Source organism: Papaver somniferum, chromosome 1 (assembly GCF_003573695.1).
Source record: "Papaver somniferum cultivar HN1 chromosome 1, ASM357369v1, whole genome shotgun sequence".
In the NCBI taxonomy this organism is placed as follows: Eukaryota; Viridiplantae; Streptophyta; class Magnoliopsida; order Ranunculales; family Papaveraceae; genus Papaver; species Papaver somniferum.
This window is the reverse complement of record NC_039358.1, coordinates 173948106-173965822: the sequence shown is the minus strand read 5'-3', so window position 1 is coordinate 173965822 and position 17717 is coordinate 173948106. Positions and strand designations below refer to the sequence as shown.

The window sequence follows — 17717 nt, the reverse complement described above, 5'->3', positions numbered from 1 at the left end:
CCCCAGGTAATTGAGGTGATATAAAACTCGCCCCCAGTATATCGTTTATGTCATGCTGCTCAATGCTCGCGCAAGGGTGCACTTCCTTGCTGCACTTTGCTCGCGCATGGAATGAAAATGAGTTTTTTTGCTATCTTGAATTCGCGCAGGGGGACAATCCTACTATTCAAGATGCGCGCAGAGTTGAGATGTGTACATTTTCCCATGCCTGGACAGGAGAAAATATTTGCCACATTTGCTATCGTCCCATATGATGGGGGTATTTTGGAATAGGGTGGACCTGCTCGAACTTAGCGTTCACCCTATTTGCAAGATGTTGTTGACAACATGCTCGAATTGCACTGTTTTGTCATTTGAGAAGGACTGTGGATTCAAAACATCCGCAGCAGCTTATAATTAAACACAAACAATTTTGATAGAATGTGGAATACTCAAATAATATTGAATTAAATATCTGAATATGAATAACAAGATAAGTACCTGCCGTCCAACAAAAACTGCCTCATTAAAACCTTTGCGTGGAAAACCCAGTGGGATAAAACCATCATAAAGGAAAAAGAGTGCAGCACCATAGGATTTGAACGAAGCTACTCCTATGCGAATTTAGCTAATGATAAAACTTCTTCAAGTGGAACGAATTTCATGGCTTCCTTGGTTTTGAATCTTGAGTACCATCGAGGTTCCTTAGGTAGTAGGAGCCACGAGATGCTGGCATGTCCACTATGTATGGACCTTCCCAGTTTTCTCCGAGCTTTCCACAGTTTGGTTCCATTGTGGTTGCTCGGATTTTCTTCAAGACATATTCCCCTGGTTTGAATGATCGTTCTCTGACTTTACGATCATAGCTCAACTTGATTTCCTGCTGGTATCGAACCAACTGCTGTAAGGTTGTTTCTCTTTGTTCTTCCAACAACTCTTTATCTAAAGCCATTATGTTGTTGTTGCTTCCAGATTTGACAGCACGAGTCTTGGTAGTCTTAAGATGTACCTCGGTGGGTATGACTGCCTCTGTTCCATAAGCCAATGTGAATGGGGAGAATCCAATGGATATTTTTGGGGTTGTCCGGTAAGACCATAAGACTCCAGGGAACTCCTCTGTCCACTTTCCCTTCGCCTTTTCTAGCCTTTTCTTGAGATTGTCCATAATAATACTGTTTGTTGCTTCCGCCTGCCTATTGCTTTGAGCATAATATGGAGCAGAAAAGTTATGGCGAATGTTCAGGTTCTCGCAGAATTCTTTGATCACTCCGGAATCGAATTTCTTTTCATTGTCTGACACCAGCTCGTGTGGGATTCCAAATCTGCAGACGATGCTCTCCCATATGAACCTTTTTACGTCGTATCTAGTAACATATACCAATGCCGCTGCCTCAACCCATTTTGTAAAATAATCAGTTGCGGCGAGTACATATTTCACTCCTCCAGGAGCTCGGGGGAGTGGTCCGACGATGTCTAGTCCCCACTTATTGAACGACCAGGGACTAAAAACTGGATGCAATTCGTTGGCAGGCCTTTTACGAATTGGAGCGTGATCTTGGCATGGCACACACTTCTGCGCGTATTCTTTAGCATCTTTCTGTATGTATGTCCAGAATTACCCCTGGGTAAGTACCATGTGCGCGAGACTGCGCCCTCCAGAATGGTTGCCACATATTCCTTCATGAGCCTCTGCCAATATCTGTTGTCCTTCCTCGGCTAATATGCATCGCAAGAATGGCTCCAAAGCTACATGTTTGCGGTATAACTGTCCCTCGATCATTGAATATCTCCATGCATTCTTTTTCACTTTTGAAGCGAGTTTCTCATCTTCTGGAAGTTCACTGGTTGTCAAATACCGAATATAAGGTTGACGCCAGTCTGAAGCGTTTTCAGCAGGATTGCCTGAATCGTCTATCACTGGACTGTCAACATCTATATTGCTGTCAACGTTTTTGACATGTTCTTGTGCTGAAGTAGTTACCCTCTCGCCCACAGTAGCGTGTCCGAGAGACAGAACAAAGTGGTTGTCGGAGATGCTAGGTAACTCTTGGAAATCTACTACAACGAAATGAGTGATATCATTTTCGACTGCGGAAGACAGATATGCTAAAGCATCTGCGTGCCTGTTTTCCAACCGTTGTCTCTTCCCAATAGAGAATTGGTCGAATTCATTTACCAGCTCTCTCATATGATCTAAATATAGGGCCATCCTCTCTTCATTGGCTCTGTAGGTCCCCAGAAACTTGTTAACTACTAGCATAGAATCAGTTACCAGCTTCACGTTCTTCGCTTCTAACTGTTTGACAGCTTTTAAACCGGTAATTGATGATTCATATTCAGCTTCATTGTTTGATGCTCGAAAGCCTAATCTAGTCGCTTTCTCGATCATTGAACCTTCGGGAGTAAGGATGACACATCCAACCCCGGCTCCACCAAAATTTGATGACCCATCAGTAAACACAGTCCATAGTGGCTCAGGTGTACTAATCTCCATTGCGGACTCGCCTCCAGTATGATTAGTGGTTGACTCTATGGGTTTGTTCAACAACTTTTCTTCTTCGGTAACTGTTTCTATGTCGTCTACAGGGAAATCTGCTAACAGTGCAGCTGGAGCGTGTCCCTTCTCTGTCGTTCTGGTTTCGTACTTGATTTCATACGCCCCCAGAAAATTCGACCATATGGCTAGTCGGCTGGAATTATCAGCACGTTCCAGGATTCTCTTTAGCGGATATTCAGAGTAGACTATGATCTGTCTCCCTTGGAAATATGGTTTTAGGCGACGAGATGCATGCAACATTGCAAGTGCTATCTTTCCAAAAAAAAAATATACCGTGTTTCCGCCGCTGTCAAAAATTTACTGACGAAGTAAACAGGCTTTTCATGTGGATCAGTAGCAAACAGCACTGAGCTTACATCGTGTTCCGTTGTAGCCAGATAAACTCTGATAGGTTTCCCAGTCTTTTGACTCACCAATACCGGAGGGGTTGACAAATATTGTTTGATTTTATTAAAAGCTCTTTTGCAATCATCTGTCCAACCAAAATTCACCGCTTTCTTCAAAACGACAAAGAATGGTTTGAATCGATCTGACGAGCGTGAAATGAAACGATTTAAATCTGCTAATTGTCCTGCTAGTTTCTGGACCTCCTTATTTTTTCTTGGGGATGGCATCTCTCTGATGGCTATGATTTGCTCCGGATTCTCCTCGATACCTCTGTGCGTCATCAAGTACCCAAGGAACTTTCCCGAGGATAACCCGAATGAACATTTTGATGGATTGAGCTTCATACGGTGTCTCTTCAAGATATCGAACGTCTTCTGTAGATCGAGAAAGTGAGACTCTTTTTGCTTAGATTTCACTACCATATCGTCGATATATACTTCCATCGTCTTCCCAATCAAATCTTTGAACATATGATCTACCAAATGTTGATAGGTCTCCCCTGCGTTATTTAGCCTGAACGACATTACAGTATAGCAGTAAACTCCTCTGCCAGTCACAAAGGCAGTATGCTCTTGATCTCCCTCGAACAAAGGTTTTTGGTTATACCCCTAAAAACCGTCCATGAATGACAGTCTTCCGTACCCTGAGGTTGCATCCACCAAAACTATGATCCACGGAAGTGGGTACGGATCACTCGGACATGCTTTATTCAAATCAGTAAAATCGATACAGACACGAATTTTACCATTCTTCTTTGGAACCGGTACGACATTGGACAACCATCGTGGATACTGTACCGGTCGTATAAAGCCTGCTTCCAACAACTTCTCAATTTCTGCAGCAACTCCATATATTTTTTGCTTTGTGCCATATTCCTAATTTTCTGACGAACTGGATGGAACTTGTCATCGATATTTAGCCTGTGGCAGGCTACGTACGGATCTATCCCAGGCATTTCAGCAAAACTCCATGCGAAAACGTCAGCGTTCACCCTTAGCAATGTAATCAAACCATCGCGTTCGTGCGCGGGTAGGTCTGCCCCTATGAACATGGTTTTGTGCTTCTCATCCCCAATCTGGACCTCAATCAGTTTCTCAACCGTTGGGGGTTCAGCCGCGTCCTCTCCCATATATGATTCTCGACGGAGAGGATTCTGTAATTGCAATTTTTGTTCGACTCGCAGGATCTGGTTCCCGCTAACTTCTGATTTTCTGTATTCATCCATAGCATTCTCGTGACACTTGTGGGCGGCCATATGGTCGCTTCTAACCTTCACGACCCCTTCAGGGGTAATAAACTTCAGGTATTGATGATACGAGGATGTGACTGCACCGATCGCATGCATCTAGTCTCGTCCTACGCTCGCATTATAGGGAGCTCGACAATCCAGCAACAGGAAACTGCCTAAAACGGACTTGTCAGCCATTGTTATAGGCATCTTTATTTTCCCAATCGCCTTTGTAACTTCACCACTGAATCCGATAATTGGATTTTCGTCCTCCTCGATCAAGTTGTACGAGAGATTCATATTGGAATACGCTCCTGAAAACAACACACTCACTCAGCTTCCCGTATCCACTAGAATACTGTGTACACGGAACATGCCAATCCAAGCTGTTATAACAATAATATCATTGTGGGGAGCATATACGCCTATCATGTCTGCTTCAGAAAACTCGATCTTTTTGCATCCAAGCTCCAGAATTTATACTCAATTTCCACGGACAAAATCAATGTGATTTGTCACGTACCATTCCTTTAATTGCATGAGCTTTCTCCCGGTATCATCTTCTGATGCCCGTCTGGTCATTGAATGTATCCTGACATGAATGACATTAATCGCATATGCATTAATCACATGTGTTGTGCAAAATTGTCCCGAACCTTTCCCAAAATCCCTTTTCACGTACTCTTGTAGCTTTCTAGCGTCTATCATTCGCTGGAATTCCATCAGTAAGGAGCGACAATTCTCAGTCTTGTGACCAACGTCCTTATGATAATTGCAGTATTTGCTTTTATCACGTTTATCACGTGGCAAAGGCCGTGGAGTGCTCAAATCCTTGCTTATTTTCTCATACAACTCTGTAAGTCGTATATTCAATGGTGTCAGCTTCATATCATGATGTTTCTGATATCCAGTTTCCATTCATTCCCCTTGATTTTTCTCTCGAACTTCACCTCGATCATTATGCTGCCCACTCGAATGGTTCTTTGACTTGTCTTTCTTCCCATCATTTGGATGATTGGATGATATGTTAACTTCTCTTGTCTCTCGAGCTTTGGAATCATCCTCAACTCGAGCGTATTCTTCTTCTCGATCATACAGTTCTTCCAGAGTCTTTGGTGGTCTCTTGACCAAGGAATCGTATATACGTCTTTGATCATACTGGTATGCCTGTTTGTAAGCCGCAATGATGACCTGATCGTTGGCACCATACACATCGGCCAACTCTTGCTTGAAGCGTCGAGTAAACTACCTGATGCTTTCCTCCTTCCGAATTCCAAGAAGGAACAATGCGTGGCATCCCTTTCGATCACGTCTGTTGTATTTGTAGTGAGTGCAAAATTCTTCAACCAGCTTATGGTAAGTCGCGATCGACTGTGCCGGAAGATGATTGAACCAAGTTATTGCTCCACCAATCAGTGACCGTGGAAACATCTTACACATCAACTCATCGTTGTACTTCCACATAGTCATGGAAGTTTCATAATGTAAAACATGCTGATCTGGATCATATGTTTTCTCATCGAATTCTGGCATCTTGGGAACTTGAAAATTCATTGGCGTCAGGAATACTCTGATATTCAGTTTGAAAAGGAGCTCCTGCGGGCTCGATGCAACCTGTCTATCTTTTCCTCTCTGGAGCGCTTTTTCGACATTACTTTCTCGATCATCTTGCAGAGGCGAGCATCCGTTATTGCGCTTACGTCGCCATCAGAGGAACTATCTTCATGCTCATAGTCCCGATCTTCTGGAATATCAACTTTGGATCTTATTCTTTTTCCATCTATGCCTTTCTCCGAACGAGCATAGTAGTCGTGAGAAAATTCTCTCTTAACGTGCCGATCTCGAACCTCATCTTCGTCATTCCTGAGACGCTTTGAGCGGGTGGTAGTTCTGGCCGTACTCTGCTGAGTTGTAGTTGGCCGTGCTCGGGTCACTGCTCACCGGTATCATACACGCCTTCGTCTAGGTAGATCTCCAGTGACAAATAGATTTTTCTCTAGTCTATCAAGATCGATCACTTCTCTGTTTTGGTCTACATCTCGCGGGCTAACTTGACTTCCAAGACGCTCCCATACATACCGACCCTTCTGGTTGTTCATATTACCAGTCATTTGGTCGAGACTGGTTTTCACATTCTAATATCAGGAGAGCGTTCTCTTTCTCAACCTCATACAGCTGACGACGCAACAGTTCCTCCTCCGTACTAGGAGTCGCAGTTCGTCCATCTCGCATGTCATGTCGATCGTTATTCCTCCTAGATGGGATGCCGAATACAAGCCCTCTGTCTGCTCGAACTCGTGAGTTTACTTCATCAGGTATGGAGTCAACATCCATCCCTTTTTCTTCGATCATTTGTCTTTTTTCGCTCCTCCGATTATTCAAACTGGGGTTCTGTCACGAACACGATCTCGATCCTGACCATGATATGTGGTTCTGTCACGAAAGCGATCTCGATCATGACCATGATCTGTGGTTCTGTTATGAACACGATCTCGACCCTGTCTGTTTCCAGTGGGTACTATCGGTGCTGACTGAACCTCAATCTCGTGCCTTTCAGCTTCGTGTCTCCTGTGTTGTCGAGGATTTCTATCCTAATCGACCATTCGCGCAGTTTGTTTGACTACTGCCATAGCTCGATTTGGGAAAACACGATTATGTTTTCTCGATTCCCCTTGGTCGGCGCCAATGTTTGTAAGGTAAAATAGTTTCACCTCCAAACACGAATCTGATGGTGATTTGTTGATGATCGAACCGTTGCCTTTCTCTCCACGTGAACAGTGTTCGCCCCGGCTACGATGTGGTCGGACCGCATACTCAAAGTATACGGTCCCTTTATTTTTCTAACACGTATATAAATTTAAACCCTGTCCCTCCAAATCCCCGCAAAACATTCAGTTTTTGAGAAAAAATAGGAAGTTAAATAAAAAAAGTTAGTTAAATACTTTTGTAATAAAACTGTTTTTCACTTTATTTTTTACTTTATATACGTGTCAAAAAAAAAGAAAAGGGGCCACATACTTTGAGTATGCGGCCCGACCACATCGTATCCGCGCCGAACAGTGTTGGGGGGTACCTGCAAAAAACCCTCTGATGCTTAAGTTAGGTAGAGTTTTTCACAAGGGTTTGTGTAGAGAAGATTACTTACCATTTAGGGTTGTAAACCATCCATTTATATGTTACAAATTTTCGTTTTTGAGGCAGGCATGAATTGCAATAACTGGCCCTGCATGCCTCCTGTAATAACTGGCCCTGCATGCCTCATGTAATAACTGGTTCTACATGCCTCATGTAATAACTGGTCCTGCATGCCTCCTGGAATGTTCCAGAATATTCCCTGTTTCCAGAAACTTCCTCTAGGGTTATGGAACTAAGCCACCATAGAGAGTAATTGACCAAGCCCAAGCAAACAGGTGAAATAGTCCATCCCATGCAGAGGGGCGGAAATATCCGAAAGACTAATAGCATTGGGCAGAAAAATCCACCGAGCCATTGGCTTGGCTCGGTTAGCAACTCGGTTGGACGAGCCAACTCGGCTCGGGTCGGAGGGTGTAAACATCCAGTAGTATAAAGTAGCGGGACGGAAAAATCCAGGGACCATGGTAATAAGTTGAGCGCGAAGTACTGAGACATGCCAGTCGGAGAAACGTCGCCGATAATGGCCGCCGGGTCAGGTCGCCGACAATGGACGCCGGTAACATATTGCTGCTTCCGATGCCGTCAATGACGTTGCCGGATATGACGACGCTGCCGGAGAAGATGACGGTGATACTGACGGATGACGTCATTGTGACGCTGTTAACGACGTCATGACGGCGTTACCTCGGACGGTCTTAATTGGCTTACTCGTTGACGACGTTAGATTTAACTGACGGTGTCTAAACATTAACGGTATATGCTGACGGTGTTAAAGACAGTAACGAAATATCCTGTTGGCATCAGCATCTGCTGACGTCATGTTGACGCCACTTCCCAGCTGGATGCTGATGTCATCATACAGTGGATTGTTGACTGTATTTTATGTTGACGTGGCACCACACCGCTGACGTGTCATATCAGACGTGGCACTTCATGCTGACATGGCACTCTCTGATGGGTTTATTTTGGTAACGTAGCACTGCTGACGTGGCACTGTTGACGTGTCAGTGTAGATGTGTCATCTCCTTTGCTTGATTTGGATCTTTGCACATGAGCTTCTTTGTATTGTTCTAGTGAGGCCTAGTTAGCCATAATTGGGTAATAAGAGGAGTATATTAAGCCCTAGTAATCCCATTTCTAGTGTAAAATATTAGGGTATAAACATAAATATACGGATTCAATTGCAATTATGGATAGAGAAAAACCTTCAATTGTGGATAGAGGGAAATCTTCAATGAAAATTATTTCTCCAACTGTAAATTGTGAACCTTATGAAGTTTAAGTGTGATGGATGGGGATGGATTATCTTCTAATCCTTCTACTAAGCAGTGGACAACCAACACCAAACTAAAGAAGAACTCAAGTAGAAAGCGATATAATCCAAACAAGTTGCTACTTGCAATCTGAGTCCTTTTGAAGTTTTATTTTCACGAGATGAAAATGTAAGGGAAGATATTAGAGAAGATGCTCCAAAAAATAGTGGGAGGCCTTTACATAAGAAGAAATTTTAGTTGAGGATGCTATTCAGACGGGTGAAGAACCTTCTAAAAAATTTGATGTTGAAATTAAAAGGTAGACAAGGTTGCTAAAGATTCAACTCTTTGGGTCCCCATGACTAATAATAAAAATGTGAAGAAGAAAAACCTTTGAGTTTTCTGCTCCGTTATGAGTGTGTAATGGGCTTATGAAGGAGGAACCTATAACCTTCTTCAAAAGCTTAATGGACATATTAGGTGAGAGTTATCAAAAATATAAGAAAAAGAGGGAGCACAAAACATTTGGGGTAAATGATGAGGCTAACAATGAACATCTTGGCAGGGGGACAAAGAATTCTTTCTAAAAAGAGACATTGATGTCGTGTTCTTATGTTCTTTGTAGCTTGTTTTATCTAGTTTTCATACTTTTTCTTTTCTTTGTTGCTTTTAGCTTTGATCTCTTGGTTTCTTGAACCTGGCTTTTGGTTTGGTTGCACTAGGTGGTGCTTTTACTTCATGTATCTTTCTTTCTTTTAATACAAGTTTAGCCTTTCTCCTCAATTTTTTTATCCATCTTAGTTTTTTTAGCCTTTCAGGGTGATTTGATTTGTCTTTCCGGAGATCCTTCGCCCATTTTTCTTAGCCTTATATGAAAGGACTTAGCGCTTAAGAATTTTTAGAATGGTTGAACAGAGGAAATCATCACCGTTCTTGGCCCTTATATTCTGTTGGAATTGATATCTTCGTTGAGGTACTTATGGAAATCATTAATTATGTGGGTACAATTTTGTCCCTTAACTCTATATCACCTTTTTCACTTCTACATTTGTCTTCATCGTAGATTTTCTTTAAAATATTTCCTCTCACACAAATGACATTGTTGTCTTAATGGTTCAACAATTCTTCTATCAAAAAATCTATTACGAGATATGAATAAAATTTATCATTTTTGGTGTTTGGTATTTATGTTTTGTCCAAGGTTAGTATTTGGTCTAACATTTGTCCAACTTAGTGTTTGGTACTTAAAATAGACGTTGACCGTAGTTGACTGCGATTGATCCGAATTTGATTAATTTTATACAATATTTTTTGTTTTGTTTTTGAAAGATAATTTTATAAAATAAATAGTATTGAGTTTACAATTATACCTTGAAGTGGGACTTAGATCTAACGGCTCTACTAAAAGCATCAATCCTATGGCTACGGTGTTATATCCATTGACCTAAATCCCTACTCTTTTCTTCCGCCTCCATTTTGCCGAAACCTCACTATTGAACATAAGCAGAAACCCCATTGATTAACAAAACATAAGTATAGAAACCACAATGTTCCCATTAATCAAACATATGCAAAAACCCAATTAATCATACACGGCACAAACATCTAATTTAAACAAAACCCGATTCATTACCTCTTCACGGCACCACCACCACCATCAAATGCATGAGATCATGAATTCCTTATTTTCATTACCGGTTTCATCTATATCCATCGAATGTACTGCATTCCTTACACCCCAAAAACAAAACCCCCCAAAAAATACTCAGGAATCCCTAATTTCACTAACAAAGTAACAAAAAACCTAATACTAAAATTGGGAACAAAGTTGAACTTGTCGATTGTTTTCACATACTGAATTGGGAACAAATCCCAACTTGTTGATTGTTTTTGCATTCCATGGATAATCTTCAGTTGTAAATTGATAAAAAAAAAATGAATGAATTTTTGGGGAAAAATAAAAATAAAAACCCTAAAATTAGACTTTTTTTTATTCAGAGACGAAGAAGAATAGATGCAGACCTATCTAAGCATATATTATTTCTTGGTCATTGGCAAGCTAAAATTTGGAGAAACAAATCATTTGGACCACCAACAACTCTTATGTTTTCTTGAAGTAGTGAAGGAGAAAAATGGTGGTTGTTTTCGGTGGGAAATGAAGAAGACGAAAGATGAAGAAGAGATTAACACGAATTATAAAGGGATACCAGTCCTACTAAGTTCTGATACCATTTCATCGATCCAACGTCCAGGATCGTTGGGATTTTTTTTCCTATATGAAACGGTATCAGCACTTAGTAGAACTGGTATCCCCCTTTATAAATCATGGAGATTAAGACTAATATATGGTTAAATGTTTGTAGCCGTCCACCTGTAGCTAAGAACAACGGTTTAAATAAATAACATAAGATTGTTGATTTTATTAAATTAGACTTGAGCAAGTCGATCACAGTCAACGTCCATTTCAGGTACCAAACACTAAGTTGGACAAATATTAGACCAAACACTAACTTTGGACAAAATATAAGTATCAAATACCAAATAACCCTTTTTTTAACTCTAAAACCAAAACACCCAAAGATCCAAGTGAATTTAGTCTCACTGGTAGTTACAGTACTTCTTGCAGGATCATAGCCAAACTTCTCCCAAATAGGAAGGTTTACTGGATAAGGTAATTACCCGTATCAGTCAGTTTTTCTTTCTCTTTTTGAGGAGAACCGCAAACAACATATTTTTTTCTCATGAAATTGTACACTGAATGAAGAAAGGAAAAGGAAAAAGGGTTTGGTTGGGTGTCAAAATTAACATGTCGAAGGTTTTCGAGAGAGTTAATCAAGACTTTTTTGATAAAAACTTCAGTGCGATTTGGTTTTTCATAAGATTGATGCACTTTAATATATCAATGTGTTTTAACAACTAGAGTTGTAGTGTTATTGGATGGTTAATTAGGTCAATCCTTCAGACCTACTAGAGGTTTGATGCAGAGAGATGATTTAAAGTATCTGAATTAAGGATGGTAGTTTGGAAATATCTGAAATCCGACTAAATTCTTATCCGAAATATCATAAAGTATTCTTATCAGAATAGAGATACCGGATTTTATTATCTAAAATTATAAAGTTTTAAATAGGGATGTGAAGGTAATCACATCTGAAAATATCTGACCCAGAATTTTATACAAATATATATGTGGTAATTCATCTTCCTAATTTAATTTAATATCCGATCTAAAAAAACTCGAATTCCTCGTTCAGAAATGTGTCTAGAAGATGGTACTATCCCTCTTCTCTTCTTTTTTCTCCCCCAGTGTGGTTTTTACATTTGTGTTTTGCTGTTGAGTTCGTTGAGTGGGCAAGTACCATGTAGTGCTTATAATACTTGTAGCGGGCAGTTTTATCCTGGATACGGCTTCAGCAGAAGGTATTAGCATCACTCATTTTTGAGGCGTACCGGTGAACTATCGTGTTAAGGACAACTTGATGATCAAGTGACTTTGTCCTCTGTGTACTTATTACAATTTAATGTAAAGTGAAACTTCTACTTGCAATAATAATGTAAAATTGAAACAAAAACACCATGAAATAGAATTACTAACCTTTCAATTTAAGCTTCTTCTACCCTTAGAATATGGATGAAACAAAAATCAAAGTTCTTCTCTATAATACTTACAACTTCTACCCAAAATTAATTGGAGGCTACAAGTTTATTGAAGCATCTCCTCACATCAACTCAACTCAAACAGAAAGATTGAAGGAAAAGGAAAACAAGGGTTCTAACCAAGTCTCTTTTAAAACAAAACATGAGGGGAGTGGAGCTAGGGTTTCAAAACATATAGTAAAGGTAAAGGATAAAAAAAAATTAAAGCCAAAGAAAGGGGGGGAAAGAGAGAAAGATGTTAGCAAGGGTATAAGTGGAACACCACTATGCATCATCCTCCCCTACATAAGAGAATTTCGCCCTCGAATTGACAATATCGGCTTCCATAGCATTGTCACCCCAATATGGAACCAAATGCTTTACATTGAACACATCGGATGTGCGAATGGAGCTTGGTAAGTTGAGGCGATGTGCATTGTTGTTAACCTTTTCTTCAATTGGAAGTGGTCCAATCTTCCTTGCCTTGAGCTTGTTGTATTCACCTACGGGGAAACGGTCTTTAGTAAGAACCGCATAAATAAGATCTCCTACTTCAAACTCAACCATACGGGCCTTCGATCAACCTTGTTCTTGTATTTTCTTGATGAAGCTTCTAAATGATTTCGGGTACTTTCATGTATAAGGTGGAGTTGGGAAACAAAGTCTTCCGCCTTAGCATTTGGCTTTTTCAAATCCGGTACTAAAGACAAGTCAAGTGGTACTCTTGGATTGAACCCGTACACTACCATGAATGGTGAATACCTACTACTCCGGTTCACCGCATGGTCGTAAGAAAATTCCGCCTTGCATAAAACTTGGTCCCATGTCTTCAAATTCTCCTCAACCAAGCAACGAAGAATATTACCTAGGGAACGATTTACCACTTCGGTTTGTCCATCCGTTTGAGGGTGATAAGCGGTGCTAAAACTTAAATTGGTTTTGACCAACTTCCATAAGGTACGCCAAAAGTGTCCCACAAAACGACTATCTCTATCCGAGACGGTGGAAGAAAGAATACCATGTAACGGTAAATCTCTTTAAAAAAGAGTTGAGCTACCATGACCGCATCCGTTGTCTTTTTACAAGCAATGAAATGAGACATTTTGGAAAAACGATCTACCACTACAAATATTGAATCCATACCTCTTTGAGTGCGCGTTAATCCCAAGATGAAATCCATGTTCAAATCTTCCCATGGACGAGAAGGAATAGGAAGTGGCATGTATAATCCAACATTAGTGGCGTTCCTTTAGATACTTGACATATATGACATCTCTTCACATATCGATGAATCTCCTTCCACATTCCCAGCCAAAAGTATGATTTCGAAACCAAGTTCCAAGTACGAGTAGTCCCCATATGCCCCTCATCATGAAGCTCCTTAATAATTTTCAACCTTAAGCTTGATTCCAGAATGCAAAGACAATTTTTACAGTAAAGGTACCCATCGAAAATAACATAATCACCATTACGTAGTAACCTTTCATCAACCATAAGAGGACCAAAATAAGTATCAACTTTTAAAAGCTCTCGGATGTCATCGAATCCCAAAATACAAGCCTGCATTTGTGTAAGAAGAGAAGTACGTCGACTCAAGGCATCCGCTACCTTGTTTTGTACACCCGACTTGTACTTGATGGAAAAAGTGAATTATTGCAAATAAGAAGTCCATTTACCATGCCTAGTAGAAAGCTTGTCTTGAGAATTAATATGCTTCAATGCCATGTGGTCCAAAAATAAGATGAACTCCTTGTGAATAAGATAGTGTCGCCAATGTTTGAGTGCTTGGACAATAGAATAAAACTCAACATCGTAAGTGTTATATGCAAGTCTTGCCCCATTTAACTTTTCACTATAAAATGCCACCGGTTTCCCTTCTTGACTAAGAACCGCCCCATTGCGCAGTTTAGAAGCATCACAATGAAGTTCAAATGGTTTATCAAAATTTGGTAATATTAAGATTGGAGATGTACTTAACTTTATTTTCATCAATTGAAAGGCTTCGTCCGCTTCTTGAGTCCATGAATACTTTCCACCCTTCATGCATTCGGTTATTGGAGCCATGATTCCGCTAAAGTTTGCAATGAATCGACGATAAAAAGAAGCTAACCCATGAAAACTTCGAATATAAAACAAAGTTTTTGGCTTAGGCCAATTCCTTATACATTCCACTTTATCTTCATCTACCTAAATCCCATCCTTACTAACCACATAACCAAGAAACAAAATTTTATCGGTCATGAATGCACACTTCTTCAAGATAGCATAAAATTGTTGTGTCTGCAAATCATGAGAACCTCACGGAGGTGACGTATATGAGATTCCATATTGGGACTATAAACAAGTATGCCATCAAAGTAAACAAACACACACTTCCCAATCAACGGCCGAAGTACTTGATTCATTAGTCGCATAAATGTACTTGGAGCATTTGAGAGCCCAAATGGCATAACCATCCATTCATACAAACCGTCTCTAGTCTTGAAAGCGGTCTTCCATTCATCTCCCACCTTGATACGAATTTGATAATATCCATTTTAAAATCAAGTTTGCTAAAAACACATGCTCCACTTAATTGATCCAGTAAGTCATCCAAACGAGGAATTGGAAATCGGTACTTCAATGTGATTCTATTGATTTCCCTACTATCCACACACATACGCCATGAACCATCTTTCTTTGGTACTAACAAGGCCGGTACCGCACAAGGGATAAGACTTGGTCTTATAAAACCTTTGGCTATAAGCTCTTCAACTTGGCGACGTAATTCTTCATGTTCTTTGGGACTCATCCGGTAGTGGGCTTTGTTGGGAAGACTTGTACCGGGTACTAGATCAATTTGGTGTTGCACATCTTTTAATAGTGGTAATGCATCCGGTAAGTCGGTATGAAAAACATCTTGAAATTCTTCGATAATTGGCTTGACTAGCGGTGACACAAAATCATACGATGTAGATTCTTTCACATGAAGTATATAGAAAACCTCCAATCATCCAACTCTTTGATGAACTTGTGATAAGTAAGCATATTTTTACCATCACCATTTGTGGCTTAGGCATAAGCTCACGATTGGGTACAAGAGTCAACTTCTTATTGCTCCACATGAACGAATAGTTATTTGTTCTCCCATCATGATTCACAAACCGATCATATTGCCAAGGTCGCCCAAGAAGTAAATGACATGCATCCATCAAAACAACATCACACCAAACTTTGTCTACATATTTGTTACCAATAGAAAAATTAATGAGACAACGTTTAGTGACTTTTACCTCGCTTCCTTGGTTAGGCCATGATAAAGAATATGGAGAAGGGTGTTCTTTTGTCTCTAACTTTAACTTGCGAACCACTTCTTCGGAAACGATATTTTCACAACTCCCCGAATCAATCACAAGCTTGCAAACTTTCCCACCAATTGTGCAAGTCGTTTGAAAAATGTTGTGGCGTAGCCATCGATCACCTTCATCGAGTTTTGGAGTAAAATAGTTACGCAACACAACCAAACATGGTCCTTGGTCACCGGTGAGAAACTCATCTTCCACTTCTTCGTCGGGTTATTTATCAAATATTGGTGGCTCCATAAGATCCAAATATGCATCACCTTCATGATCACCTTGAACAAGTAAGTTCTTCCTCGGACGAACACTCTTCCTACAATCATATGCTTTATGTCCTTCGTCTCCACACTTGTTACATTTACCTTGAAAGACTTGTTGAGAAGTATTGGATTTTGATGGAACATTAGTAGTTGGAGTTCGATTAGTTGGAATTGGATAAGTAGTATTTTTAACACCTCCTTGAGTGTGAGTACTCCAATTGGTATTGAAACTCTCCTTGCATATTGCTTCTCCAAAGATAATGCCCTTTGATAAGCTTCCGACACCGAATAAATATGAAATAAGTTTAAAGTATCTTGATATTGCATTCTCAAACCTCATATATACCTTGCTACAAGTTGTTCTTCCGTTTCGTTAATATCGTTCCTTGCAATCAATTGATAGAACTCTTTGGTGTAGTCATTCATCGACTTGGACCCTTGCCTAAGATTTTGAAGTTGTTGATAGATAAGTCTTGTATAATTATGGGGTAGAAATGCCAGTCTCATATGTTTCTTAAGCTTCACCCAAGATTCAATTTTAGCTTGACCTCTTCTCAACCTCATTTGTTTAAGTTGTTGCCACCAAGCGCCGGCTCTTCCTCGAAATCTAGTTGCAACCAACCCAACCTTCTTATTTTCGGGCACTTCCTTGAAATCCAAGATTTATTCAACTGTTGCTAACCAATCAACAAATTCTTCCGGAGCTAAACCCCCATGGAATTCCGGAATATCAACTTTGAGTCCACCTTCCCATCGGTTTGAAGTAGTAACATTGTGGTATCTCGGTCTTTCTTCAAACATTTGTCGTCTCCCTTGTGGATGAACATGACTATCAAAAGAAGTGGTCTCCTCATCCGTCACTTCTTCTTCATAATGATGATGTTGAGTTTTATATTGATCTTGATGGATATTTAAGTTACCAAATCTTAAAAAAAAATCTTCAAATTTTACATCCATTCTTTGTTGCATTTCATCAAACACTTCATGCTTAAAGACCTCTAATTCTTCTTTCATAGAAATTTCACCTTGATTAACTCTTTTCCTCTAATAGAAATCACAAGGAGAATGAACCCAATTTGACAATAGCACACACAAAGATTCAAACCCCCAAGCTAATAGTAAAAATCTTCTCCACAATTTCCCCAAAAAAAGAAACCAAAGCTCTTGATACCGACTAATGTAAAGTGAAACTTCTACTTGCAATAATAATGTAAAATTGAAACAAAAACACCATGAAATAGAATTACTAACCTTTCAATTTAAGCTTCTTCTACCCTTAGAATAAGGAAGAAACAAAAATCAAAGTTCTTCTCTATAATACTTACAACTTCTACCCAAAATTAATTGGAAGCTACAAGTTTATTGAGGCATCTCTCACATCAACTCAACTCAAAGAGAAAGACTGAAGGAAAGGGAAAACAAGGGTTCTAAGAGCAAGTCTTATGGTGGAATCCAATCTATTCCAAGTGTGGAAAAACCATGGAATGTCAAGTCTAGTGGCTTCCAAGTTGGGGTCTTCCACAGAAAATCCAAGCAGAGTTCCACGGTTTTGTGGAAGGGTCCGTGGAATCCATGTGAACGCCAATAAGAATAGCGCAGTAGAAGACAAGAAACGCTATTAAGAATAGCACTAAAAAACCGCTATTAAGAATAGCACTCAGTGCTATTAAGAATAGCGTTTTTTTTATCCGTATATTCAAAATGAGTTGTTAAAATCTAACGGCTGAGAAAAAAGCGTTATTCTTAATAGCACTGAGTGCTATTCTTAATAGCGTTTTTTTAGTGCTATTAAAAATAGCGTTTTCACTATTCCACCATTACACTTGCGCTTCCGTCCACAGTTCCAAGTGCTGAGGTGGCGTGGAAGATGGAAGATGGAAGATGGATGGATTCCACCATAAGACTTGCTCTAACCAAGTCTCTCTTAAAACAAAACATGAGGGG

At 40.0% G+C, this 17717-nt stretch overlaps 1 protein-coding gene across 1 annotated transcript; it reads right to left on the bottom strand.

Annotated features, from left to right (window-relative positions):
* Positions 1 to 640: 640 nt before the first annotated feature.
* On the bottom strand, positions 641 to 4268 carry LOC113354269. Its single transcript, XM_026597660.1, has 4 exons — positions 3721 to 4268; positions 2810 to 3436; positions 1613 to 2669; positions 641 to 1462 (listed from the first exon to the last, which is right to left on the bottom strand). Exons 1-4 carry the CDS (start codon positions 4266 to 4268, stop codon positions 641 to 643), a joined length of 3054 nt encoding a protein of 1017 aa, XP_026453445.1.
* Positions 4269 to 17717: the final 13449 nt, after the last annotated feature.

What these genes read in the sequence shown, in the direction of transcription:
- LOC113354269 (XM_026597660.1), bottom strand. Translation starts at nt 4,268, where the DNA reads ATGCATGCGATCGGTGCAGTCACATCCTCGTATCATCAATACCTGAAG. An exon ending in TTGACAGCGGCGGAAACACG is followed by an intron (nt 2,670 to 2,809) that starts GTATATTTTTTT and finishes TGATAATTCCAG; the next exon opens with CCGACTAGCCATATGGTCGA. An exon ending in GGCGCAGTCTCGCGCACATG is followed by an intron (nt 1,463 to 1,612) that starts GTACTTACCCAG and finishes TCGTTCAATAAG; the next exon opens with TGGGGACTAGACATCGTCGG.